At 37.4% G+C, this 26,450-nt stretch overlaps 1 protein-coding gene across 1 annotated transcript in view; it reads left to right on the forward strand.

Annotated features, from left to right (window-relative positions):
• The window catches only part of LOC107600680 (collagen alpha-1(XVI) chain-like), a 74,568-nt gene that overhangs the window by 30,669 nt on the left and 17,449 nt on the right, over positions 1 to 26,450 (forward strand). The window contains exons 7-22 of the mRNA XM_016292636.1: positions 174 to 455; positions 952 to 1,032; positions 3,055 to 3,129; positions 8,695 to 8,727; positions 11,850 to 11,885; positions 12,443 to 12,499; positions 12,916 to 12,951; positions 13,383 to 13,427; positions 13,566 to 13,604; positions 13,713 to 13,775; positions 14,455 to 14,499; positions 14,634 to 14,720; positions 17,817 to 17,855; positions 18,002 to 18,046; positions 18,330 to 18,365; positions 21,634 to 21,759. Coding sequence (XP_016148122.1) covers positions 174 to 455; positions 952 to 1,032; positions 3,055 to 3,129; positions 8,695 to 8,727; positions 11,850 to 11,885; positions 12,443 to 12,499; positions 12,916 to 12,951; positions 13,383 to 13,427; positions 13,566 to 13,604; positions 13,713 to 13,775; positions 14,455 to 14,499; positions 14,634 to 14,720; positions 17,817 to 17,855; positions 18,002 to 18,046; positions 18,330 to 18,365; positions 21,634 to 21,759 — 1,125 coding nt within the window. The remainder of the gene's footprint in view (positions 1 to 173; positions 456 to 951; positions 1,033 to 3,054; positions 3,130 to 8,694; positions 8,728 to 11,849; positions 11,886 to 12,442; positions 12,500 to 12,915; positions 12,952 to 13,382; positions 13,428 to 13,565; positions 13,605 to 13,712; positions 13,776 to 14,454; positions 14,500 to 14,633; positions 14,721 to 17,816; positions 17,856 to 18,001; positions 18,047 to 18,329; positions 18,366 to 21,633; positions 21,760 to 26,450) is intronic.

Here is a 26,450-nt window from a genome sequence, read left to right on the forward strand (position 1 = left end):
ATATATATATATATATATATATATATATATATATATATATATATATATATATATATATATATATATAAATATTTATGGCCAACAGGTATGGCAAAATGCTAATTTTGGACCCTGTACTGCAGCTTCAGTATAATCACATTGTCTAAATAAAACACTTTATCACACTGCTTTAGTTCTCACTGGACTGGAATGTTCCAGATGGCAACCTGGCCCTGCGGGCGAGAGGGGCCGACCCTGAAGGGTCCATGGTGAGGTGCGTGTTCGAAGGTGATGGTGTGGAATCCTTGAAGGACATGCGCTGGCATAAGGTGGCTCTGAGTCTGCAGAGAGATGCGGCCTCCCTGCACGTGGACTGCAGCTCCATTGAGAACAAGCCCCTGGAGCTCCGTGGCCAGTTACCCATCAATGGACACACGCTGTTGGGTATGAGGGCTACTGATGCTACTCCTGTGGAGGTGAGTGATTGAGAACGTATTGTGAACCTTTCACAGAGGAAGAGGCTTGCTGTATAAGAATGTCAACTAGATGTACGACTGCAGAAGCTTCCGGCTCCTCAGATAATTGAGCACCACACTGCTAATAGAGTAGTCGGAAGTAGATGTTTCCTATAAGCCGGCTTCCCACAGGTTTTGCCCTAGGCATCCTGTCTGCCGGGGGAAATGTGGCAGGGGTGTGTCTGTGAATGTGTGAGAGACTGGAAGACTACGGGCGCTTCTCGTCAGGTCTAATGCTACTAAGCTCTCTCAGCTCAAAAAAGATGAAAAGAACAGCCCATGCTAGCCTAACCCAGCTTCAGCCATTAATAATTAATTAGTTCGTTAATCCAACCACTTAGCGAAATGATCATGCAAGTGGTCATATGTAAAGCAGTGGGGGTCCAGCATTTAAAAAGCTAATTTTCTTTGTTCTTGCTCTGGTTTTAATATGCTTTCTCTCTTCATCTTTTTTCAGATTGATGTCCAGCAAGTGATGGTGTATTGTGACCCCTCTCTGGCTATCCAGGAGGCCTGCTGTGAGATACCTGGAGCTCAGGTAATAACGGCTGAACTGTTAAAAACACCATAAAATGCTTTTATTCATGGTATTATGCGAAATTTCAAACATGTTTCATCTAGTGAATTCATTTCTATTAGTATTCGGCTGCTATAGGCTATTGAGTGTTTTTTTATGGCATTGTAGCATATAGAGCAGGGTGACAGTTTAAAGTTTAAAATGAGATCTATACAACAAAAACAATGCTTATTTGGAAAGTTTTTACTGAAAATCAACAAAAAGTAGATTATGTTAACAAAAAGTAGAAATTTTTATATTTTGCACTGGAACAAAAGGAAAAGGAAATCAATTCACTTCTGTCATTTGATGTCCAGTTATTGGCCATTTTGACATTATCAACATTCTGATAAATCAGTCTGTCAATTTATTTCATTTGTAGCCTAAAGGTTATGGCAAGGCTCAATATTAATGTTTGCTTGCATGTCTTTGTCAACCTCAAAAAAAAAAAAAAACCTGAACCTTACAATTAAAGAAATAGTTCACCTAAAAAATAATAAAAAAAAGTTTTTGGTAATTGAAATAAAGCAAATAATGCTGAAATAAAATAAAAATATAAATGTTAAACAAAAACTAGAAATGTTAACTAAAATATGTTTAACAATGAGCCAGTTAACAGTGTTATGATACCATGCAGGTAAATTACACTATATAGTTTTACCTTAATGTTTTGAACCTACCACAGTCCAAGCATAGGTAGAATACTTTTTTAAAGGGTGTGTGTTTTTCCCAGTATTGTCAAGTAATATTTCACCCAAGCTGATGAAATATTCGCACATGTTTTCGGTGATCACAGTGGAGGCAAAGCTCATGTTTTGCTGAGGGAATGGATGTGTTCTTTCTGTCAAAAAATCATTGTTGTAGTTGTACTTGATGGATAAAGCCTCAGCAGCGACTCAACTTCCATCGGGGCGGCTGTGGTGGAGGAACAGCGCTTGAGTCATCGATGTGGGAGTGCTGCTTCATTTGAGGATTTGGAATTTGGTGCGTTTCTCCTATCTGAATTGATCAGAGCTTTGGCAAGGCTTGCTGAATCGAAAAGGCTCACAGGAATGCATCACTTGCAGATAACTTCACCCTGTATGAAAAGCATAGAGCCACCCACAGCCTGCAATAGTAAAGAAGGTAGAGATCAGGAAATGTCACCTGATAAACTTCTTTGACAATGGAAGTGCACATGGGAATAGGTACAGCCAACTCTGAGCTGGCATTTCAAATTTGATGCAATTTTGGATCAGAGGATATTTCACAGCCAAGAACTATTAGACATCATTATTTACGTGCCAGATGGACCATATTTAGTCTGAAAAGATGATTATTCCCCTTACATTTTAGTTGCCTCTTTATGAGGTAAGGTATGGATAACAAAATCATGTGACTAAAACATCAGGTTATTATGTGTGTGTGTGTGTGTGTTTGAGTTTGAATGTAAGCCAACAGAGCTCTTTGTGTTCTTTTGTTTTGGGACGAATGCTCAAAGCTCCCTGTGAGCAGTGTTCAAAATGGAAACAAGGGCAACTATTTCCTCCTTGAATGCATGTGCTCTTATGTGGCTTTTAAAAGCAGAGGAGTCAGTGATTACATCTTGAGATGCAGAGGAAAAGATGTCTTGCATCATAAAATGCCTTGAAAGACCACATTTGTATCAATACTAGGGAGTGTGCTTGAGAATGATTTTTTTAATTATTTAAATCAATTCCAGTGTTGTTTTAGTATTATTTATATACTATTATGGTATTTATTCATATTAGCTTTTATTTGTATATTTTTAGTTTTCATTGTAATTTTAGTTTAAGTTTTAGCAATTGTGTTATTTTATTTATTTATTTATTTTGCAATTTTAGGCAACTAACTGAATGTTCTAATTTCTAAAGTTTTTTTAAGTTTAAAATTTTCATCCAATACTTATATTATAATTCAGTTTATTTCAGTTACTGACATGTTTTTGTAATAGTTTAATTTTAGTTCAAATCAGATTGACCTGTGTTCTTTGTGCTTCCGTAGTGCCCACCGGATGCTCCCAAGAGTCGAAGAGCCGCAGAGAACCAGGTGGAGTTTGTGCCCAATCCCTTCACTCAGGTAAATTAATCTGACTATTAAAAATTCTCAGTCTTTTGCAATTAATTTGTAGAAATGTTGTTGTGCAGTGCACAAACTCATTCATTTGCAAAAACAACCCTTGATACTGCACTTAAAAATGAGCCACTGAAACTGTGCAAGGGCCTCTCAAGATCAGGATGTGGGATCCTGATCTTGAGATGGTTTGAAGTGTTTGAAGACACACACGTACTTGCTCTCAGTGGGAGCTAATAAGGGGGCGTAGACTGAGGATGCATCCATGCGTTCAAAAGCAGCAAGAATGCAATGGAATGGAACACATTGAAGAGGCCTCAAGATGCATTTTTAAATGAGCTGTATATTTTTATTCAACATGCTATTTTAAAATGCAACATAAATATTCAATAAATAAATACATGCATCAAATGCATTTGTGCACATTATCCAACAATTAAAAATGGTGTGAACCAAACAAATCTTGTGTGCATGCTTCTGAAAGCTCAAAGAAGTAATCTTCCTAAAATAGGTTTGCCAGGCTCTTTAGGTGAATATACTACTGATATCAATGTGCAGCACCCGGTTGAGTTTTTCATACTTTTCCCTCGTTAAAACACTTGAATGGTGCATCCCAGCAGTGTTACAGCGCATACATAGATGACAAGATGAGCTGAAGATGTAATGTAGGCTGATAAATTTTTCTCATCCTGATAAATTCGACATAAAATGACACAGTTAGTGGCCATTAAGCGTCCCACTAGCAGGCAGTTGAATGAGCTCTTCTGTAGAAACTGGAAATTAATGTAAATTCTTGTGAACAATGCCCAGTGGGCTGTAGAAATGCTGAAATCAAACGTTCTCTGCTTCCGCAGCTCTTTTATATTTCATACTTGCTCTTTCGCTTCTTGTCTACGCATATTTGCTCTTGCATCTACATGTTGTCCTTTATGCTCTCTCTCTTTTTCTCTCCTGTTATTAGTGGTAATTTTGAATGTCTTCTGAATGTTGGCCCTCAGCTACAGTTAATAAACTTCTCTTTTTTTCAGTCAGTCATATATATATTTAAAAATTATAATTTTAACCCTTTTTAAACAAATACTGCACAAGGAGTGTATATTATATTATACATTTAATTCACAAAGTTGACAGCAGGCGGTTATCAACCTTCATTTTATGGAAAAAGAGAAAATCAGGCGTTTGGCTAAATACCCCCTGTGTGTTTCATGGAAGAAGAACAAGCATACAGGTTTGGAGTAACAGAGTAAATGATAGAGTTCGCATTTTTGGGTGAACAATCCCTTTAAAACAATCCTACTGCTAGCCAAGCATACACTATAAACAAAACTCTATCAAAGTTGCAAGGAGTAGAGCTAAAGTTTACATAAGCAGCTATGAGTAAACACAATTTGACTGCTGAAAAATCACAGCTTTCTGCATTTCTGTGTCTCAGTCTTCTCCAAGAATAACCTTAAGTCTTTTCTAGATAACAATGACTTCCACTTAAACCCAGTATTTGCTATTTTCCCCTGAAAACACAATTCATCAGCAGTTTCTCAGTGCTAAGCTGTGCATATGGGAGGATAACTTGTCCTCTATGGAAAAGAGGATTTGTGATGTTGGTGTGGGCTGCTCTTGTTGTTTCTCCTGGCAGCAGTGAGTCATGATCATTAGCAGGGCTAATAAAAAGCTGGTTGGTGAAGGTACTTCAGCTGGTCTCCAACTAGTCACATATCTTCCCCGCTTGCCACGTGGATTGTTCTTATACACTCACATATGTGACATAATTACATCCAGAGGGCTCTGTATTGGAGCCAAACACACTCAAAGCAGTTTGTTACGTCTACATGTAATCACACGTACACCGACATGAAGTGTATCCTCAGCTCACGCATTGGGTGGATAAACATCAACACTAATCACACTCCGTTCTCTCACGAGAACAGTAGGAGATTTGAGGTGGAAATTATATAAAATGGTTTTGTGGTGTAAATGCTCTTTTATGCTTTGCTGCTATACTGACAGAGGAATTAGCGCCATTGGAAGTATCACTTTGTGTGCCAATTTATACTCTAAGAATAATTCTTACTTTCAAGCAAACATATTTACTATTGTAACGAGTCAGTCTACTGAAGGCGAGCGAAGTGAAGAACCCAAGTGCAGTTTATTTACAGGTGATCCAAACAATAATCCGAGACTTGACATGAACAGGCTTGACTCACCGACAGCGGGTTACAACATCAATACACGACCAGAGACAATGGCAACATTATGCCTACTTATAGGAAACAAGAGGGTCACATGACAAGAACAAACCAATGGGAAACAAGACGCATGACTAAGACAACCAATCTGAACATGACATACAGAAGGCAGAGATACATGAGGGCAAGGGAACAGGGCAGGGCAGTCTGTGAGTTCGTGAACAGCCTCTGTGGCCGTGACAGGGCAGGCAGTGAGTTCGGAAGCGGATGCCGTCACCTCTAGAGGTTCTGCAGCGGATTCATGCACAGGAAAGGCCCTTGGTGCAGACTCATGGATAGGAAAGGCTTCAGGGACAGACTCATAGGCAGGAGAGGCCACTGGGGCAGATTCATGGACAGGAGAGGCCTCTGGGGCAGACTCGTGGGCAGAAGAGGCCTCTGGAGCACAGTGTGCAGCCCATACACTCAAAATGGCGACAGCCATTACATGAAGGGCAGCAGAGTGTGGCATGACCTCTAAGATGGCGGGGCTTGAGAGCGGTGATGTTACAGGGATGCCTGCAGCTCGCACCGACATCAGAGGTGGGTCCATCACGCTAGCTATCAGTCTTTTCAGTCTTGGCCCAAGCATCGAGTCCGACTCAGGCGTGGTGGCCATCTTGGCCGGAGACTCCGGTATGGGGGCCATGTCGTGACGAGACTCTGGAAGATCAGTTGAGACGTGATGAGACTCTAGAAGGGCGGCCATTTTGTGAAGAGACTCCTGTGTGGCAGCCATCTTGCGATGAAGCTCTTGAATGGCGGCCATGATCTAAAGAATCTCTTGATGTGCCGGCATGACGTGAGCAAGCTCTGGCTTGGCAGACGTGTCGTGAGCAGGCCCTGGGGTAGCAGACATGAAGTGAACAGGTTCTGACTTGGTAGATATGACAGGAGTAAACTTTGACTTAACTGGCATGATTTGAGCAGGTCCTAGAGTAGCAGACATGGCATTAGCAGGCTTTGGTTTGGCAGACATGAAGTGAGCAGACGTGACGTGAACAGACTCTGGCTTGACAGACATGACGTGACGTGAGCAGACTCTGGCTCTGGTTTAGTGCCGTGTTCCTTCTCCACGTCACCCACAGTGAAAGCAGATCCACTCAACCGCAGAGTAAAGTCTATATACTCGACCAGTGAACCTTTCCCCCAGGAAGCTGGGAGCAAATGGGTTAGTTTGATCCATGACGGAAAAATGTCTTTGAGCACCACGTCATTAAAATCAACATGGTTAGAAAGTTCACAAAAAGTCCACTGAAGGCAAGTGTAGTGAAGAACCCAAGTGCAGTTTATTTACAGGTGATCCAAACAATAATCCGAGACTTGACTTGACATGAACAGACTTGACTCACCGATAGTGGGTTACAACATCAATACACAACCAGAGACAATGGAAACATGATGGCTACTTATAGCAAACAAGAGGGTCACATGACAATAACAAACCAATGGGAAACAAGATACATGACTAAGACAACGAATCAGAACATGACACATACACAAGGCAGAGATACACGAGGGCAAGGGAAGCATGACACTAACAGGGTGAAACAATTACAAAATAAAAGACATGAAAACATGAACATGAAACAAAACCCAAAACCCAAACCCCACATTACAACTATGAGAGAAATTTGTTTGAGAAGTAAGACTTACTTATATACAGTAAGATATAATTTTTTTTTTAATCAAAGGGGGTAAGAAAAATGAACTTATTCTGTGAAAAGTCTCTTTATAATATCTTACTGTCTTACACTTCTTTTTTTATCTAAATACTTCATTTAATTTACTTACTATATTTTAAGAAAATGCATTTATTAATTGAAAAAAGGACAAAAATACGACTTAAATTTTCCAGTGCATGCTTTTTATATATCTTTCCAAAAGTTACTCCACTTAATTAAACACATTTATATTTTATATATAGTAAAATAAAGTGTATATCTTCAATATATTTGCGGTTGCATTTTAAAGAAACTGCCATGTTTTGCCGACATGTACATGAGATCATGTACAAATTATGGTAATTTTGTGCGTGTTTGTTAATTTGGGGAATTCTTCCATATACAGTCTTTACCAGACAGCACCACAGCTGTGAGCTCAAGCTCAGCACAGCATACTTCCAGCCCTTTCCTTTATTTATCTGTTAGAGGTACACATGCGCAGACAGGCCAAAAAAAAAATCACATATGCTCCCATGTTTTCCTTTGACCCAGGTTACTGTCTAGGACCATAGCAGTCTGTGTTTTAAGACAAATTGTAATGAGTTCCAGACTGTGTTGGATGCTGCTAGCATTAGCCTACTTCTGCATTAACCCCTTCCTCCTATACAGATCCTCAATCCGGCCCGCATTAAAGTCCCTTAAAAGCACAGCATTCTTCTGTCATCGCATTCTTTTTCTGTTGAGCTCACCGGCAGGGAGAAATTCATGAGCTGAGAGCCGCACGGTTGCAGCTAAACAAAGTTCCCTGCATTATTCATGCGCTCATTCCACCAGGGTTTTTGAACAGGTCATCACAATTCTCTTCCATCCTGTGCTAGACTGTAGCTGTATGGACAACATGTCCATTTTGTGTTCTCTGTGGAACCCCGTTTTTAGCGTTTGTGCATGTGTGCATGTGTGCATGCGTGCATGCGCTCTCAGCAATTTCTAAACTGGATCTCAGGGTACGGCTGGAGATTAGCTAACAGAGCACTTTCCTTTTTCATGCCTATCCAGTCTGATTAGCCTTACCGATGCTGTGTTTGCTTTCTCTGCTCGGACATGACTCGAGGATTTACTTTCACATCTGCTCCACAAACACATCTTTTGTTTTTCTGCCTGTCCCTGATGTTCTCTTTAAATCATGTCCCTCCTCACTGCACTTCCCCCTCTCCATTCCTGCCAGTTCTCCTCCCCATTTGCTCTCCATCAAAAGAGTTTCATATTCTCTGTTGATCATATGGATGAAACTCTGTAACGGTAAAATGACAATACAAACAAATCTAGATAAAACAAACACTTGTGAACGTGCCAACTTCAGGTCAGCAGAACTTTGTTAGGTAAGCATAAAAAGTGAGAGATGGCATGTTATGTACATAGGCATTGTTAGACCCTATTTAGGGGGCTTCAGCTCTTCTTTCATCTCATTCCCCCCTAAAAAAATTCTGTTTATGTGATCTCGCTTCATGTTTGCTTAAAACCACAGCTGCAGTAAGATAACTATGGTTAATAGATCTGTATCTACTTTGGATTCATTGCATTTTAAAGTTTGTAACATGAAAGTGTATATATTGATTATGAGGACTGTCATAATTTTTTTTTAATCTGACATTCTTTGTCAATTTCTTTATTTTTATGTTCTACAGGCAATTCTCGGATCCAAGGAACTGGCAGAAAAAGTAAGTCATTTGAATTAAGTCATTCAACATAAATCACTTATTTCTATTTGCCAGAAACAGCAACAGACAGTCCCAATTATAAGGCTTCATACCTGACAAAAAGAATTGTGGCCCCAGCAGATTTCACCCAATAGCTATAGAAATTCAGTTTAATTGGTAAGTAAATTGCTGCGTGCTGAGTTGCAGTGGGAAGAACATTGACACTGACCCTGACAAACTCATGAGATAATTTACTACTGATAGCAGAGCACAGTGTGTAATATTACACCACCTGGAATTAGAGGGACTTGCTTTTGCTTGGTAAATGTGCTTCTCTGGCACAATACGAGAATAACGCTCATGTATCGGACATAAAACGCTTGTCTGTTTGTCACCTTTACCCCTCTCTGCACCCACTCAACACTCAGCTCATTTTTATGACTCATAGAAAAAAGGTATTACCTTCTTTCAAATAAAATGCAAGGGCAGAAAATGTCAGTATTTGAGTAGGATGCAACTTTTTGGTTTTGATTCGATTCACAGAGCTAAACAATGGGTCAACGGCCTTGTCTCAAATTGTTGTGGACCAGTGTTGTTATTGTTAACTAAAACTAAACTATTAAATATAATTTTCAGTAACGTAAATAAAGCTGAAATAAAATATGAACATTAGATGAAAACACACACACAAAAACTAACACGAAATTTATAAATAAATAAAGCTTTAAAAATTCTAAAAGCACTGCAATTACTATAAAAAAGTTATGAAGAAATAATAATAGTAAAAAAAAACTAATAAAAATGTCACGCACATAAGAAAATGAGTAAACTTAAATTAAAATGAAAGTTGAAAATATAAAAACATATTATCAAAATATTGATAAATACTTTATAGTATAATCAGTGGCAGAGCCAGGGTGTTTTTATAAGGGTGACCTGGTAGGGGCCAGCAACCAGTCTGGGGTGGCACTATATTTATTATTATTTTTTATTTTTATCTTTTATATTATTTCAATATAAAAATGTGATTGACTATAAAGTATTGGACTGTTTTAGTGCCTACAACACAACTGAATAATTTCTACTAAATTGTATTTGAGATATTTGTGAATTAGATCAAGTAATGCTGAGTGAATATGACAATTTGTGTATTATTCCCCACCTCCAGGTATTTTAATAAAGGGGCTCACTACAGCTTTATTGCTTAGTCAGCTTGGTTCTGGTTCTGAAAACCCCCAAAAGCTTGTTCTCCATCATTGCATACTCATTGATGAGACATGCAGATAGTTACAAGAATTGGTTAATAAAAAAATATATAAATAAATAAATAAAAAAGGACGGAAGTCAACAGCACATAAATGCTAGAATGTAAAATTAGTTATTTTATGCGTTTAAATGGTTTCATTTTCGTTTGTACTTTACAAAATGAAAAAATTAAAATAGCGCATGTTTTCTAGTATAAGTGCACTGTGTTCATAATTACTTGTGCATTAAATAAAAAATATAAATAACTACAAATAACATACAGCTTGTGCCTTATTGTGTAGGCATATAGGCCTATTTGTATGTTGGGATCTCGAATTGCACAATATTTTAGTACATGCATTTGAGAGACGTTATTTAATGTGATGCTATACATAAATGACTGCACTAATCGCCTTTTTGGTAATTTCATGACTTAACTGACGACAGAACTACATTGTTTGTTCGTAGTTTCTTGCATGCATTATTTATGATGAAGCAATAGAGCGTGCGCCTTTTATTCGCGTAAAGTTGAAGAGTGTGCGCCATGAGCACGGTAAAACAGCTGTCAGGACAGGAAAGTTTGTTTTACTGACATATAGCCTACGACGTCTAATCAGATCGCAGTTCACTGTTGCTCTACGGGGAAGTCGTGGCCTAATGGTTAGAGAGTTGATGAGACATGCGGATAGTGATAAGAATTGGTTAATAAAAACTCATACCGGCAGGGATTGTAGATGGGGGGAGTGAATGTACAGCACTCTCTCCACCTTCAATACCACGACTGAGGTGCCCTTGAGCAAGGCACCGAACCCCCAACTGCTCCCCAGGCACCGCAGCATAAATGGCTGCCCACTGCTCCGGGTGTGTGTTCACAGTGTGTGTGTGTTCACTGCTATGTGTGTGTGCACTTAGGATGGGATAAACGCAGAGCACTAATTCCTAGTATGGGTCATCATACTTGGCCTCACGTCACTTTCACTTCACTCATTTTGGCACGTTCCTTAATTTCCGCGCTCGTTTGACTTGTGCCTGGTGCTGAGGCGAAGTTGAAGCGCACATCTACGTTTGATGTGGTCATAAAGAGATACAGTGGTTCCGCGTCTTAATAAATGCATTTCTTGTCAAGGGACAAAAACTGCAGTTTTGAGTGGCCAAAGGGGTGGCCAAGCTTACGTCAGTGGTAGCCACGTCACCCCTGGCTCTGCCCTTGAGTATAATTAACACTGTTTTGGATTTGGGGCCTATGCATCTATGAAGTCCACAACACCAGAGGTAGACTTGCATGTAAATCCATTCATTCATGCGAACAGAGGGAGTGCGGGAACATCTCAAAGAGTTGATTTTCATCATGTAGCTTTCTTCTGTGTGCACCTCTGGAAAAAAATGAATCAGCCCAGCGCGTCAGCCAACCGTTCTCAGAGCTGCGGCACAGAGACGGGCCCCTTCCTCTCCTTCGCTCTTACTCACCACATCAATGCACGTTAACTGCCTGTTGGCTGAGCAGGACTGGACGTGTGGTAGATTTTATTTTAATTGTGCTCTTCCGCTAGAAACTATAGCTATTTATAAGTATTTGACTTTGCGTGTCCCCCCTCCCTTATAGCTTTGCAGCAGGCGTGTGTGAACATTGCCGTGAGGAATCTTCTGTTCCTATTGATCTTTGTCTCCCGTGAGAGAACCGCGGCAAGCTGAAATGACACGCAGTAGTGCACCCCAGATACTGCACTCCTATGCCGATTAACGTTATGTTGCACTGCCACCCGCAGGCCAACATCTGTAACAATATCAAAAGCAAATCTGGTTTAAAGTAGAGTGGAGCGAAATACTATTTCAAAACTCAAACCTTAGAAAAAGACATTGTCATGTATAGGAACAACCTGGTTTTCTCTTTTTTCCAGTGTGCAGGATGTGTACTGCTCAGTGAGGAATCAAGTGTGGGTATTAACGTTCAGTTCGTCATGTGTGCAGCATGTATAATGTAGCTATGTAGGTAGGAAGCAGGATTTGCATGCATGAGTGTGCATGAGTGCTGCACTATCACGCCCTTGGAAAGAGATGCATTTATGTCTTTGAAAAATCTGGCAAAGTTTCATGATACTTGTTAAGTATGCATGTTTAAAGATTGGCCAGGCTTACGGCTGCCTTGGAGGAAGTTTTATAAGAACATTATGAGAAGCAGCTACCAATGCACTTGCAAACCCACATGCACCGTCTAATGTTCTTAACGCATTTCGCTCGGCAGAAAAATGCCCAGATTTAAGGTTTTTGTGCATTGTCAGATATTTTTGCACAGTTTCAAAGATTGACTACCTCACATGCTCTTTTCCATATTTGCATGTACAAAATTGAAATCTTGGCACAGTAAACACACTCGTTGTATTTTTTATTTTTATTTTTTGCTTAACAGCTTAATCCAAGCTGGTCTTTTCAACAGGGGGTTCATATGACGTTATGTTACAAACATGATTTTTATTTTTTTTTTGTATTGCAGGTTATTCAGGAAGGCTATGCGGGTCAGCCAGGCCTCAAAGGAGAGAAGGGCAACCGGGTAAGAAATGTCAAACATTGAAACATAACGAACGAGTGTGTTCGTGTGCTAAATCCCACCCTCTGTCCAGGCTTGCTGGGAATAAATGACTGCAGCACTGTTTATTTTGGCATATTATACAAATGCCTCATTAGGAGCTAGCTTCTGTGCCAATGATCCAGCTTGGCCAACTACTCAAAAGTTTCATTATTACTGGCATAATTTCTTAATATATTAATAACATTAATGAATAACCCTGCATCAAGACAATATTAAGGTTCTTCAGGATGGGAGGTTGGAGGGGTGTAAGAGGGCTGATACATAGCATTTAAAAGCAAGGCTGTTGCTTTATATACAGTTTGTCAGGGATGTTGATGTACGTTAATATGGGGTATTGTTCCTTGAATTGTTAAAAAAAATATTGTTTTATTTCCCAGGGTTTGGACTGTACTGGTGCTGGAGTTCCTGGACGAGTGAGTCAATATGTTTTTTGCCTTGAAAATTACCTTCCTGGCACAGACAAATAAAAATAATCTTTAAAATAAACATAAAAAATATGTTTTACAGTCATAGTAAATAGTCAAATATGAATAATTATGGTTAGTATTAATAACAATAATAATGATATAACTATATTACAATAATACTAAGACTACATGTGTGTGTGTGTGTGTGTGTGTGTGTGTGTGTGTGCGCGCATATACACACACATGCATATATATATATATACTGTATATCCACATAACACTTTGAGTGAAAGTTGCATGTCTTAGTATTATTTTTGTGTTATTTCCAGGTTTAAATTAGATGATCAATTCCAGATTTTCTCTGTGGTCTCATATTTTTGACCTCCACTGAATGTGATTTAGTCACTTGGGTGACATGCTGTATCTGCTGCTTTTAGTGCTTAGAAGGTGCTAAAGGGGAGAAAGGAGAGAAGGGGGAGTCGGTAAGTGTGTGTGCCAACCTTGTCTTGAAGAGAGAGGGGATCGAATTTTGGTTCAACAGGCTTCACTGAAGCAGAGGGGATATCTTGATACTATTTCTAGCTATTGATTCACCCATTTCTCATTCTGTTACGTTTCAGGGTCTGGCTGGCAACTGGGGAGAAGCTATAGGAGTGAAGGTAAAGGAAGACACCACCGTGTTGATATGACTGTTAATGAGTGCAGTAGAGCTTGCAAGCAGCTGATCTCCATTTCTGTCTGTATGTCACTCTCATACACATACTCAGGGTGACAAAGGGCAGAAAGGAGAAATCGGAGCCCCAGGTCTGCCTGGAAGTCCAGGCAAAGACGTAAGTGACTAGCATTTGATCTGAAAGTCAAAGATGCTCATATTTATGTCATACTTTATGTACATTATGTATACCAGCTCCCCTCCTGAGTCTCCTTTAGACGTGTTGATATATTTCAGTGTCTCACTGCAGGAATGTACTCAAAAGACAGTTGTATAGCATGCACAGTATGTCTCTGTGCACATATTTTAATTTTAAAAGGATGCAAGAGTCCCTTTCCTTTTATATTGTTTAAAGTGGCCCCATATATTCACAGTGATCTGCTGCAAAAAGCATGATGCATTAGACCCATATACTCACTGCTGCCTTTTCTTCTCATTAGATATCTCTTTGGGTGTTAAATCTTTTTAATGCTGCATAGATTACATATGCCAACAAAGAGCCACAAATCAATGCAGCCTCATTGATTCTTTTAAATGGATAGTCGGGTCGCATTACGCTTAATCTTTTCTATTCTGTATACAAAGCATGCTAAGGGGATGGCCATATGGCCAAGCCGACTAATTCCATATTTGGAATTTGCTTTTAAAATTTTTATCTTTCTAAGCCTCGAGTCATTGGTGAACTGACTTGTTCGATTCCTGTTAGAGGGTTGTTATATAAGCAGTGTGATACTGCCAATGCCAGCGTTTGAAATGAACTCAAGCTAATGATCTTTTATTGGTCTTGGCTGTCACAGGGTCGAGCTAATCCTATTTGTGTGGTGGGCCCTAAAGGACAAAAGGTAAAATGGACTGATCCTCTTGGGATTCATTTAATGGTTTTCTGGGTTACTATAAATGAACTAGTTTTGTGGTGTCATTATCTTTAGTGCTTGTTATGCACAGCAAGTGTTTCTCAGCGCTGATTAATTCACAGGGTTTTCCTGGTGTAGTTGGTCCAGAAGGGCTTGCAGGAGAACCAGGCCGGCCAGGACCTCCTGGAGTTGGGAAACCAGGACCACCAGTAGGATGATTTATCATTTAAATATATTATTTATAGACAATATTTTTGAGTTTATTGGATAGAAAATAGAGCCGAGCTGCAAAAATCTGCCAACTGCAGAAAGTTTTTGAGTTTCTGAGAAAAACTGTAACTGATATTTTAATTAATTTATTATTATTATTTATTTTAGTATTGTCAATCAATGTTTTTGGAAGAACTTTTCAGCTTTGTTTTGTTCTGCCAATACATGTTCATACTTTTTTTTTTTTCCTCTCATTTCTGAATTGGCAAAAATCTAAAATAATCAGACTGCTATAATATAATCAGGCTATATTAAGAATAGTATACTCCTCTGCATACTACATTAGCATTTCTGCAGTATGTATGTGTTCTGCATTATCACTATTCCTGTAGCATGAATGTGTAGACCTACAACATTTGCTAGAATATCTGGTATACAGCAGAAAAATGCAACACACTGACCTGTTGACCTTTAATTTACAATGATCAAATTTCATAAAAAATTACATTTTGTCACGTATTATTTGATCAGACTGACAAGAGTTAAAATATTTTACACCAAAATTCGATTAAAAAAAAAGAGATTTTGGGGTATTTTGAAGTATACACTAGTGTTCAAATGTTTTAATAAAAGATTTATTCAGCAAAGGTGCATTACATTGATCAAAAGTGACAGTAAAATATTTATAATCTTACAAAATATGTATATTTAAAATAAATACTGTTCTTTTGAACTTCCCATTCAACAAAATATCCTGAAAAAGTGTATCAGTTCCCACAAGAATATTAAAGAGCACAACTGTTTTCAACAAAAGTAATAAGAAATCATCATATTAGAATGATTTCTGAAGGATCATGTGACACTGAAGACTGGTGTAATGGCTGCTGAAAATTAAACTTTGCATTACAGGAATAAATGGCATTTTACATATATTTACTAAAATAGAAAACAGTTCTTTTAAATTATAATAATATTTCAAAATATTACTGTTTTTTTTATCAATTGCAGCTTTGGAGAGATTAAGAGACTTTTTTTTCAAAAACATACAAAAATTCTTACCAACCCCAACCTTTTGGTCAGTAGTGTGTAGATGATACAATTTAATAATCAACATATAATTTGATGTTATGTGACAAACTGTACATTTTGTATTCTAATGGTGTTAAAGCATCTATTGTTGCATATTGTGCGCTGTTTAACATACAAAAAAAAAAAGGATACTAAGCATTTTACTATGGAAGCCCGTTTCCGCCACTAAATAAAAAATATAATTCTGTAAGTCATAATAATGAGAAACTTTCTCAAAATTATGACTTAGTATCTCGTTATAATGAGAAACTTTCTCGTAATAATGACTTAGTTTCTCGAAATAATGACTTATTTTCTCATAATAATGACTTAGTTTCTCATAATAATGACTTAGTTTCTCATAATAATGACTTAGTTTCTCATAATAATGACTTAGTTTCTCATAATAATGACTTAGTTTCTCATAATAATGACTTAGTTTCTCATAATAATGACTTAGTTTCTCATAATAATGACTTAGTTTCTCATAATAATGACTTAGTTTCTCATAATAATGACTTAGTTTCTCATAATAATGACTTAGTTTCTCATAATAATGACTTAGTTTCTCATAATAATGACTTAGTTTCTCATAATAATGACTTAGTTTCTCATAATAATGACTTAGTTTCTCATAATAATGACTTAGTTTCTCATAATAATGACTTAGTTTCTCATAATAATGACTTAGTTTCTCATAATAATGACTTAGTTTCTCATAATAATGACTTAGTTTCTCATAATAATGACTTAGTTTCTCATAATAATGACTTAGTTTCTCATAATAATGACTTAGTTTCTCATAATAATGACTTAGTTTCTCATAATAATGACTTAGTTTCTCATAATAATGACTTAGTTTCTCATAATAATGACTTAGTTTCTCATAATAATGACTTAGTTTCTCATAATAATGACTTAGTTTCTCATAATAATGACTTAGTTTCTCATAATAATGACTTAGTTTCTCATAATAATGACTTAGTTTCTCATAATAATGACTTAGTTTCTCATAATAATGACTTAGTTTCTCATAATAATGACTTAGTTTCTCATAATAATGACTTAGTTTCTCATAATAATGACTTAGTTTCTCATAATAATGACTTAGTTTCTCATAATAATGACTTAGTTTCTCATTATTATGACTTAGTTTCTCATAATAATGACTTAGTTTCTCATTATTATGACTTAAGTTTCTCATTATTATGACTTAGTTTCTCATTATTATGACTTAATTTCTCATTATTATGACTTAATTTCTCATTATTATGACTTAATTTCTCATTATTATGGACTTCCTCGCCGCCTGCGGAACGCAAGAGGGACAGCACGCTAGCGCCATCTGTTGGTCAAAGCCATGCAGGAACACCGCTAACATTGCATGTGATGCATGAAAGGGACAGCTAATAAAACTAATACATCATCGAAATACACATCTATAAATTAAGTTTATATGTGTAATGGCTTTCATTTCTTCATAAAATGCCTGGATTTCTTAACTGAAATATTGGTCTGGAATGTTTGAAGCCATAACTATCTGGCAGAGTAACTATTACACAAAAGACTACATACAGATCATTGATCTGAAATCGTTATTTAATGACAGACTATAGCATTATACACTTTAGATTACAGAACAAAGCAATGTTAGCGGTGTTCCTGCATGGCTTTGACCAACAGATGGCGCTAGCGTGCTGTCACTCTTGCGTTCCGCAGGCGTCGAGTAAGTCTTTTTTTTTTTTAAGTTAATTAAGTTAATGTTAAGTCATTATTATGAGAAAGTTTCTCATTATTACGAGATACTAAGTCATTATTTCGAGAAAGTTTCTCATTATTTCGAGAAACTAAGTCATTATTACGAGAAAGTTTCTCATTATAACGAGATACTAAGTCATAATTTTGAGAAAGTTTCTCATTATTATGACTTACAGAATTATATTTTTTATTCAGTGGCGGAAACGGGCTTCCATATTTTACAGTTATTAGTATACTAGTTTTCTATTTTGTCCCTTTTTACCTCACAGGGGCCCCCTGGTGGACCTCCAAGATCTAAAGGAGAGAAAGTATGTTTACTAATATATGTTTTCCTGCTTTGACCACAAAGTGATCAGGATGTTAAATATATTTTTAATGAAAATGTACCATTAGCTTTCTTGAATCCATTGCAAAGTTATATCTAATAATAACAAAACATTCTGTCCGTTTCTAGGGGGATTCAGGGATACCTGGTGTAGACGGAAAGCATGGAGAACCTGCAAGTGCATTTTTTTCTCATTTTGACCTATAGAGGGATGTCAGTGTGAAACGATGGCGTGTGCTGAATCGTTAAGACAGAAGATGCTAATTATCCTGATTTTCTATCACTATCCTGATTGTCCTGTCACTGTAAGCGACAAAATATGTTTACTATCATCAGCACCAAAATTAATTTTATTACCACTGGAGCTATCAGCACATAATTTGCATTTGCAACTCAATGAGCTTCTGCGGTTCTAATCTTCATGCATACCCAATGACGTGGTTTGTTTTGCTGGCAGGGTCCGAGAGGTCCTTGGGGACCTAAAGGTGAGAAGGTAAGTCTAAGCAGTCCGAGTTTGAGATTCTGCATGAAAATTACTGTTGCTTGTTATGAGTCTGCTCAGAATTCACAGAAAGTCACAGTGCATATTCTTGACTGTTATTGCTTTATTTTGAAAAGTTACAGTTCCACCAAAAATTATTACACATAATTTACTTACTCTCATGTTGTTCCAAACTCATATGACTTGCTTTCTTGCTTGTGACACAAATGTCCAATGCCATTTTCTCCATAGTATGAAAGTCATACCTGTGTTTTTTTAGCATTATTTATATATTAAAGGGTTGGGTCCGAGTCCACCTTGTTGAGTCTGAGTCAAGTCCTGGTTTTTAAACAATTGAGTTTGAATAGGAGACCTTTATTTATGTCTTTTTATCTTAATTTTATGTCGTTACTTGTTTTTTTTACACACTTATTTATGTTACACATGAATTAATCTGTACTCTGAAAAATGTTTGTGTTCAAAATGTCAGAGTCTGAGTTCATTCATAATTGCAAGTCAGAGTACCCCATCTCTAATATACTATTATTATTATAATAATAATTTGTATTAACATTTTGAATTTCATTTTCATTTTAGTTTAATTTTTAGTCATTTTGTTATGTGCTTTTTGTCATTTTTTATATGACTATTTATGTTTAATTTATGTATTTAATTATTTTTTTCAGTTTTCAATCAGTTTATTTTATTATTATTATTTTTTATTTCCATTTAGTAGTTTTAGTGTTTCAACATACCTGTATTTCAGTAAGGGTTTTTAATTTCTGTTTACTTTAAGTTTTTCTTTTAATTAGGGGTTCAAGCGCGTAGTGCTGAAACCCTACTGTTATTGTTAGAATGGCCAAGGATCAGCAATCTCCACATAAAACTGATCGGGCAGACCAAACTGTAAATCGTACAGACTTGAAACTTGGAGGGATTGTAGTACTCACACCATCTACAAGGTCACGCAGGCATGCCCCAATCGGCCTGACGGGGGTGCTACAGAGATCAAAAGTACAAAATTGCTCATAACTCCTAAAACTTTAGTCGCAGGCTCAAGTGCCTTATGTTGTTGGAATCCTTGGCTCACGATGGACAAAACACATGACATTCATCACCTGGTGAAATTTTTGGGTATTTTGGATTTTTTTTAAAAGCCTACTTTTGGAACCAAACCAGTTCAGAAGTATTCTTTGGAGAGTGAATATCAATAATTATCAAACAAAGTTGAACTTTCAACTCACCGTCACAAAGGGATGCCAAAACATTAGAAAGGGGCAGGGCCACTTTTACTAAAGAGGGGAAAAAAACATTAAAATGGGTACAACCATGCAATCATTTGTCCGATCAACATGACAATTGTATGCAGTGTCTTTGTTTAAAGTGCCACAGGTGTCTATATGGACATTTGCGTATCTAAAAAAACATGGCCGCCATTGGCCAATGAAGTTTGAACACCTACTGGACAAGGTTAACGGAAGTCGATCGGAATGAAACTCAGTAGGCCTGTTTGACTCATGGCCCTAAAGGTCTGTGAGATATTTGATATTTGGCGATATCGCATTTTTCAAGGGTGTAAACAATTGTATATTCCGCGGTTTTTCACACATAGACATAATATTCATATCAACTGATAGACCTCCTCATTCCGAACAGCTTTGCCTCTAGAACCACTGCTGTCAATCAAATTGTTTGTTAAATAATTGAGAATATGTAAAACTATTTTTGGGAACTAGTACTAGGATTTTCGCTCAATCTCGAAAAAAGCACTGCGGTACAGTTATCTAGGTCTTGGCCCTTTGGGTAGCTATAATATACCCAAAAGCCTATAAAGCCTAAATGAAAACTCAAAACATCACGAAACTAGGTGAGCACATGCAACAGGTGATTCTAAACAATCATGTAAAGTTTTATGGAGATCGGACGACAGGTGGTGCTATAACAGTTAAAAAGGCTTCAAAATGTCTCAGGCTACACATGTAACCATGGATCCCTGAGTTTGACTCATGGCCCTAAAGGTCTGTGAGATATTTGATATTTGGCGATATCGCATTTTTCAAGGGTGTAAACAATTGTATATTCCGCGGTTTTTCACACATAGACATAATATTCATATCAACTGATAGACCTCCTCATTCCGAACAGCTTTGCCTCTAGAACCACTGCTGTCAATCAAATTGTTTGTTAAATAATTGAGAATATGTAAAACTATTTTTGGGAACTAGTACTAGGATTTTCGCTCAATCTCGAAAAAAGCACTGCGGTACAGTTATCTAGGTCTTGGCCCTTTGGGTAGCTATAATATACCCAAAAGCCTATAAAGCCTAAATGAAAACTCAAAACATCACGAAACTAGGTGAGCACATGCAACAGGTGATTCTAAACAATCATGTAAAGTTTTATGGAGATCGGACGACAGGTGGTGCTATAACAGTTAAAAAGGCTTCAAAATGTCTCAGGCTACACATGTAACCATGGATCCCTTCCAAGGGAACGAGACACTGCGTCCTCTAGCGGTCACTATGGGGAACACCATAGTGACCACTAGAGGACGCAATTCAAGTCCCCTTGGAAGGGAAATGGTCCTCAAATTGCAGAAAATGTTCATAAATTCACGCATACACTAGATTTTCATATCATACAATCGATCTCCTCATTCTGAACAACTTTGCTTCTAGGACCACTCCTGTCAATCAAATTGTTCTTTAAATATTTGGCGTTATTATTAAAAAACCTTCTTTTGCGAACTACTCCTAGGTTTTACACTCAACCTCAATAAAACAACTGTAGTACAATTCTCTGGACTCTCTAGGGCAATAATTATCAAAAAATGTTGAACTTTCCTATTTGGATGGCTGTAACAGGGTCATTTCGAAAATGGGCGTGGCCAAATATACCCCAAAGCCTATAAATCCTAAATGAAAACTCAAAACTTCACAAGAATGGGTGAGCACATGCGGGAGTACAATTCTATGGACACTGTAGGTCAATAATTATCAAAAAAAAATTCAAAATTCTACTTTACACTTTGGTTAGCTATAACAGGGTCATTTTTAAAAGGAGCATGGCCAAATATAGGCTTAAATGCCTTAAAGTGCTTGAACCCCGTTAATCGCTGCTTGCTTCAACTTTATTTCAATTAACAAAAAATATTTTTAATAGTTATACCATAATAACCCTGAGTCATACAGGTTTAGAACAATATGAAGGTGAGCAAATGATTAGAGAATTTTAATTTTTAGAGGAACATTCCATTTAATATGCTTTTTTCTGTCTTCAGGGAGATCCATGTGAACCATGTCCAGTGGTCTCTTCCAACTCTACTGGCAACACTGTGGCCTTTCAGAGCAAGCAGGGACCTAAAGGAGAACTAGGGGCCCCAGGCAAAGGAGAACAGGGTCCACCTGTGAGTTCACTCTGGAAACCACTGCTTGTGTTCATCACAAAAAACTAGAAACAGTTTAGCATGTTTGATTAAATGTCACTGTTTAGCATCCTGAAACTGCTTTTATCTTCCAATACACAATTCGGTGCCTGGTAGACACTTAATCATTGCAAAATATCCAGCTGACAGTGCTGTTCACCTCAGTGGGCCCGCCATATTTGTGTTTGCCAAGCTCAATGAAATAAGTCAACAATCAGCAAGGTCTTTTTCTCCTGCTGTTGTTGTGTTGAATGAGAAATGCTGTCGCCATTCCACTACCCTCTCACAGGGAGAACATATATTCTATCATACTTCATTATACCTTAAGAAACATTCAGGTCTCTCCTATCATCCGTGAAATCCACAAACTTTTCCCCCCTCAAAGTTTAGACCACTTACTGTGTCAGATTAAATTTTACTCAATGACAACAGTAAAGGCCTCTCCATTTTTTAGCCTATTAAAATTTCTCCTCTCTGTTCTTCAGAAAAAATTCTGACAAAAAAAGGATTCTATGCAGCATACCATAAAGCGCTTGTTCGCATTTCTCTGTAATGATTTCCAATACCATCACAATCTGTTCCTCATACCTATTTATGGGACAGAGAGTGAGAGTGTGGGATGCAGAATGTGATTGGGTGCAAATGCGGGACATTTACTGTTGCGGTCAGCTAGGTTGACATTAGTGTCATGATTAGCGAGGCTGATGCTGATACTTGTATGTCTCTATTTTCATAGGGCCTTGCAGGACTTGCCTCTGCCCCCCCCCCCCCCCTCACAGAGACAATGAAATTTTATGTTAATAGCTGCTTCCTGTTGCAGAGCTTTTTCTCAAAAGTCAGCAGCTGTGTGTTGTGACAACTACAGCACATTACAGTGTATTCCAGACTAAACTACTGCCTGTTGTTGTAGTTTTTTTTTTCATTTTTCTTCAATAGTGCTGAGTCACTGAAAATGTCATCCAGAGTTTGAGCCATTTTTACAAACTCTCTTGCACATTGTGATTCTTTCACAGGGAGAGCCAGGAGTAGACGGGGCCAAAGGCGAAAAGGTGAGCCTGCCAGGCGTTGGCAAGAAAGATGAAGAATCTGTTCACTGTTTGTGAATTGCTTGACACTTGGAGAAGTTCTGAAGCAAAATTAAGCTGCAAAGTCTTGCCATCTTTGTTCTCTTAGGGTGAACTATGTTCTGGCTGCCCTAGCATTGGAGAAATGCCAGCGGGCATTTTGAATCCAGCTCAAAAGGGAGAGAAAGGAGATCCAGGTGCTGGACAGAAAGGAGAGCAGGTGAATGTGATGGAGTGATTGCTCATTAACATCCAGCACACAGCCTTTAAAAAACTTCCCACAAGTCCTGAAGTGCAGTAAATTACAATGCAAGCAGTTTTTGATATCCACTTCTGTGGTTGTGTATGAGTGTGTGGGATGCATATATTGGCTTAAGCATAATCGCAGACAGCCCTGATCTGTGTAGCTCCTCACAGATATAAGCATCAGCGCAGATATAAGCCTCAGGCACAAATGCTTTAAAAAAATTATTGTAACATAACAGATTGGGGAATTAATCAGCCAAGGCTTTCATTTCATGTCTGTTAAGCAAAAGAATATGCGCTGATATTCTCTGCTTTTCTTTTTATTTTCTTTCTTTTTACTTGATTTTCATGTACAGGGAGAACCAGGTCCAAGTGGCTTTGCTGGACTAAAAGGGGAAAAGGTAAACCTAATACATATGTATTCACTAGGATGCTGAATTTCTACATTTTCGAATGGTTTTAAGGTTGTTAAACAGTATTATAGATAGGTACACATGCACATGCAGTGACCCCGAAAAGTATTTGGACACTTAAATGTGTGGATGTCATTATTTTAAGTAATTCAAACAAAGCATTTCACAAAAATAAGTTGGTTGTCAGATTTAGTGGAACATCGCTGTACTTAATGTGATGAACTACATTACTACTGTACTCTCTAGGGCACCTGTGTGGAGAGAAACTGACTTCCTACATCCATTAAAAATGGCCTTGGGCTAAAAGTTAGTTCTGAGAAAAGTTAAGAGGTTTTTTTTATTTTTTATTTTTCCAGTGCATTGATATTCATATGCTTAAATGTGGCTTATGTGTCCAAATACTTTTTTGTAGACACTGTGCATGTCTATAGTGTATGGTAATTATCAAAGAGAAAAAATCTTTATCACAGAACATGTTTTGCGTTCTATTGCATTATAAAATAATGTAGTCATTTAAGAAACTATGCACAATTTTCTGAAGTTGCTTGTCTCACATTTGACACTCTGTTTGGTTATAGGGTAATGCAGGCAGCAAAGGAAATGAGGGGAAAACTGTAAGTAACCTTTTTTTAATTCTTATATAAATCTTTTTGTTTTTAACTTGCATCTGTGATTTATGACTGACCTCAGCATTAGATTAATGTGCAGATGCTGATGTTTTTTAGGGAAAACCTGGTCCAAAAGGTTCAAGTGGAAATAAAGGAGAGAAGGTGATTAAGCTCAACTCAGACTTTGGTACTCTGCATTAATTTTAAAGTGTTTAGATTGCAGCCTCACAGCACCAGGAGACATAAATAAATTATATATATATATATTTTATATAATTATAATATATAAATGTAGAAATTGCCAAAAAAGACAGAAATACTGTCTAGCTTAGTTTAGTGTAAACTGCCAGGAAACATAAAGGTTTCTGAAGGATCATGTGACACTGAATACTGTAGTAATGGCTGCTGAAAATTCAGCTTTGCCATCGGAGAAATAAACTACATTTAACAATGATTCAGATAGAAAATAGTTATTTAAAATTGTAATAATAAATTTGAGATTTTACTGTTTTTACTGTATTTTTCATCAAACAAATGTAGCCTTGATTTCAAAAACATTACAAAATCTTACAGATTTTATATATATATATATATGTATGTATGTATATATAACAGATATTCTGAAATTCATGTTTACTTTTCAGTTCAACTTATCACTCAGTTCAAGTTATCATTTATCACTCAAGGTTTTTTTTTTTTTTGTAGAAAATGCATTAAACTAACTGCATTTTTACTTGTGGTGTAATTTTTTTACAGGGTGATTCTGGACAACCCGGTATAGAGACACCTGGTCCAAAAGGTGAAAAGGTAAGTGAATGTTTTTACACAATGATTTTCTCTCCTTCAATACAAGTGCATTGTGGATGTGTTTACGTGGGACAAAAACAACATGTGCCTTGTATTTAAGGGAGACTCATGTGGCGTGTGCCAAACCACTACCTCTGAGGTGGGAAGTGGCCTATCTATGATAAAGGTCACAGGGGAACGTGGCCCTCCAGGTCCACCAGGAGAAGCAGTTGAAGGCAAACAGGTAAGCCTGACTATTTTATGATCGCTTTATATTGGAGGAGGCAAGGGTGGTGTGTTGCTTCTAGTGTATCAGCGAATACATTTTTAATTTGAGAAGCCCAGAACACACTGACCCTGTTTTCAAAATGGATGTTTCAACAGGGGCCACCAGGTCTGCAAGGTTTCGAAGGAGAGAAAGTAAGTTAATTATTTTTTAAAGCTGTGCATATAATAATATGTTCACAGTATAGGGGATTTTTCTTAGCATTAAATATAATTTTTATGTGCGTAGGGTGATCAGGGTTTACAGGGAGACCCAGGTGTGGATGGGGCAGCTGGACCCACAGGACCTCAAGGAGAACCAGGCAGGAATGGCCTTAATGGAATAAAAGGAGAAAAGGTCATTGTCACATAACATTGATCATGCGGTCACATATTAATTGCATTGCCGTAAATTATGTGCCATCACTGGATATTTTAATTATCATTCATCATGTTGATATAATACATTACACCATTTATATGACTGTGTATAAATTTGAAGGCAAAAAAATACCAGATTAAGCATGGTTGACCATCTGGAATTCTCCTCCCTTGCAATTTAAAAGCTTTCTGTCTTTTTTTATTGCATCTGTGTCTGCATCGCCAGGGAGACGCGTGTGACAGCTGTCCATCACTCCCTGAAGGAAATTACAATGTTGCTGGCTTACCAGGGCCCAAGGGAGAGAGAGGAGAGCCAGGTTTGCCAGGGGAGGGCAGAGCAGGCAAACAGGTGCGAGTTTTTCTGTACAAATGCATGCTTTCGCAATGAATTAGTGGGGTTTTGTATGACTATTGCACATACATAGAGTTAGACATCTCAAATAAAAAGCCTAACTTAGGAGCACACAATCTGTGCTACATATATGACTGATACTTTAAGTCATGCAGCTTGTTGAGGAGGGGTCCACATTTCTAAGCAACTGAACTTGCGATTTTGGCCTAGCAGATGATAAAAAGAGCAAAATAAAAAATAAAAACTTTTAACTTCTGTGATTTAATATTGATAGTACTTAGTTAAGATGCCATTAAACAAATATGTGTGATTAATAGGGTCATAATGATACATTGATACAGATCAATACATCGATCAAATGACTAACAATATGGATGTTCAATTAAATATTCTTGTTACATTTTGTTTCCATTTGTGAGTTTTTAAAATGTAACTGGTTAAAATAGGCACATAATAAATTAATATCAATATATAAATTATATTAATCAAATCATAATTGTATTGCGGCAGGTTTTGAGGTATCAGCAAGTAATGTAAGAGAATCAATGTTATATTGTAT

This window comes from Sinocyclocheilus grahami, unplaced genomic scaffold (genome assembly GCF_001515645.1).
Source record: "Sinocyclocheilus grahami isolate Dianchi unplaced genomic scaffold, SAMN03320097.WGS_v1.1 scaffold289.1, whole genome shotgun sequence".
Classification (NCBI taxonomy): Eukaryota; Metazoa; Chordata; class Actinopteri; order Cypriniformes; family Cyprinidae; genus Sinocyclocheilus; species Sinocyclocheilus grahami.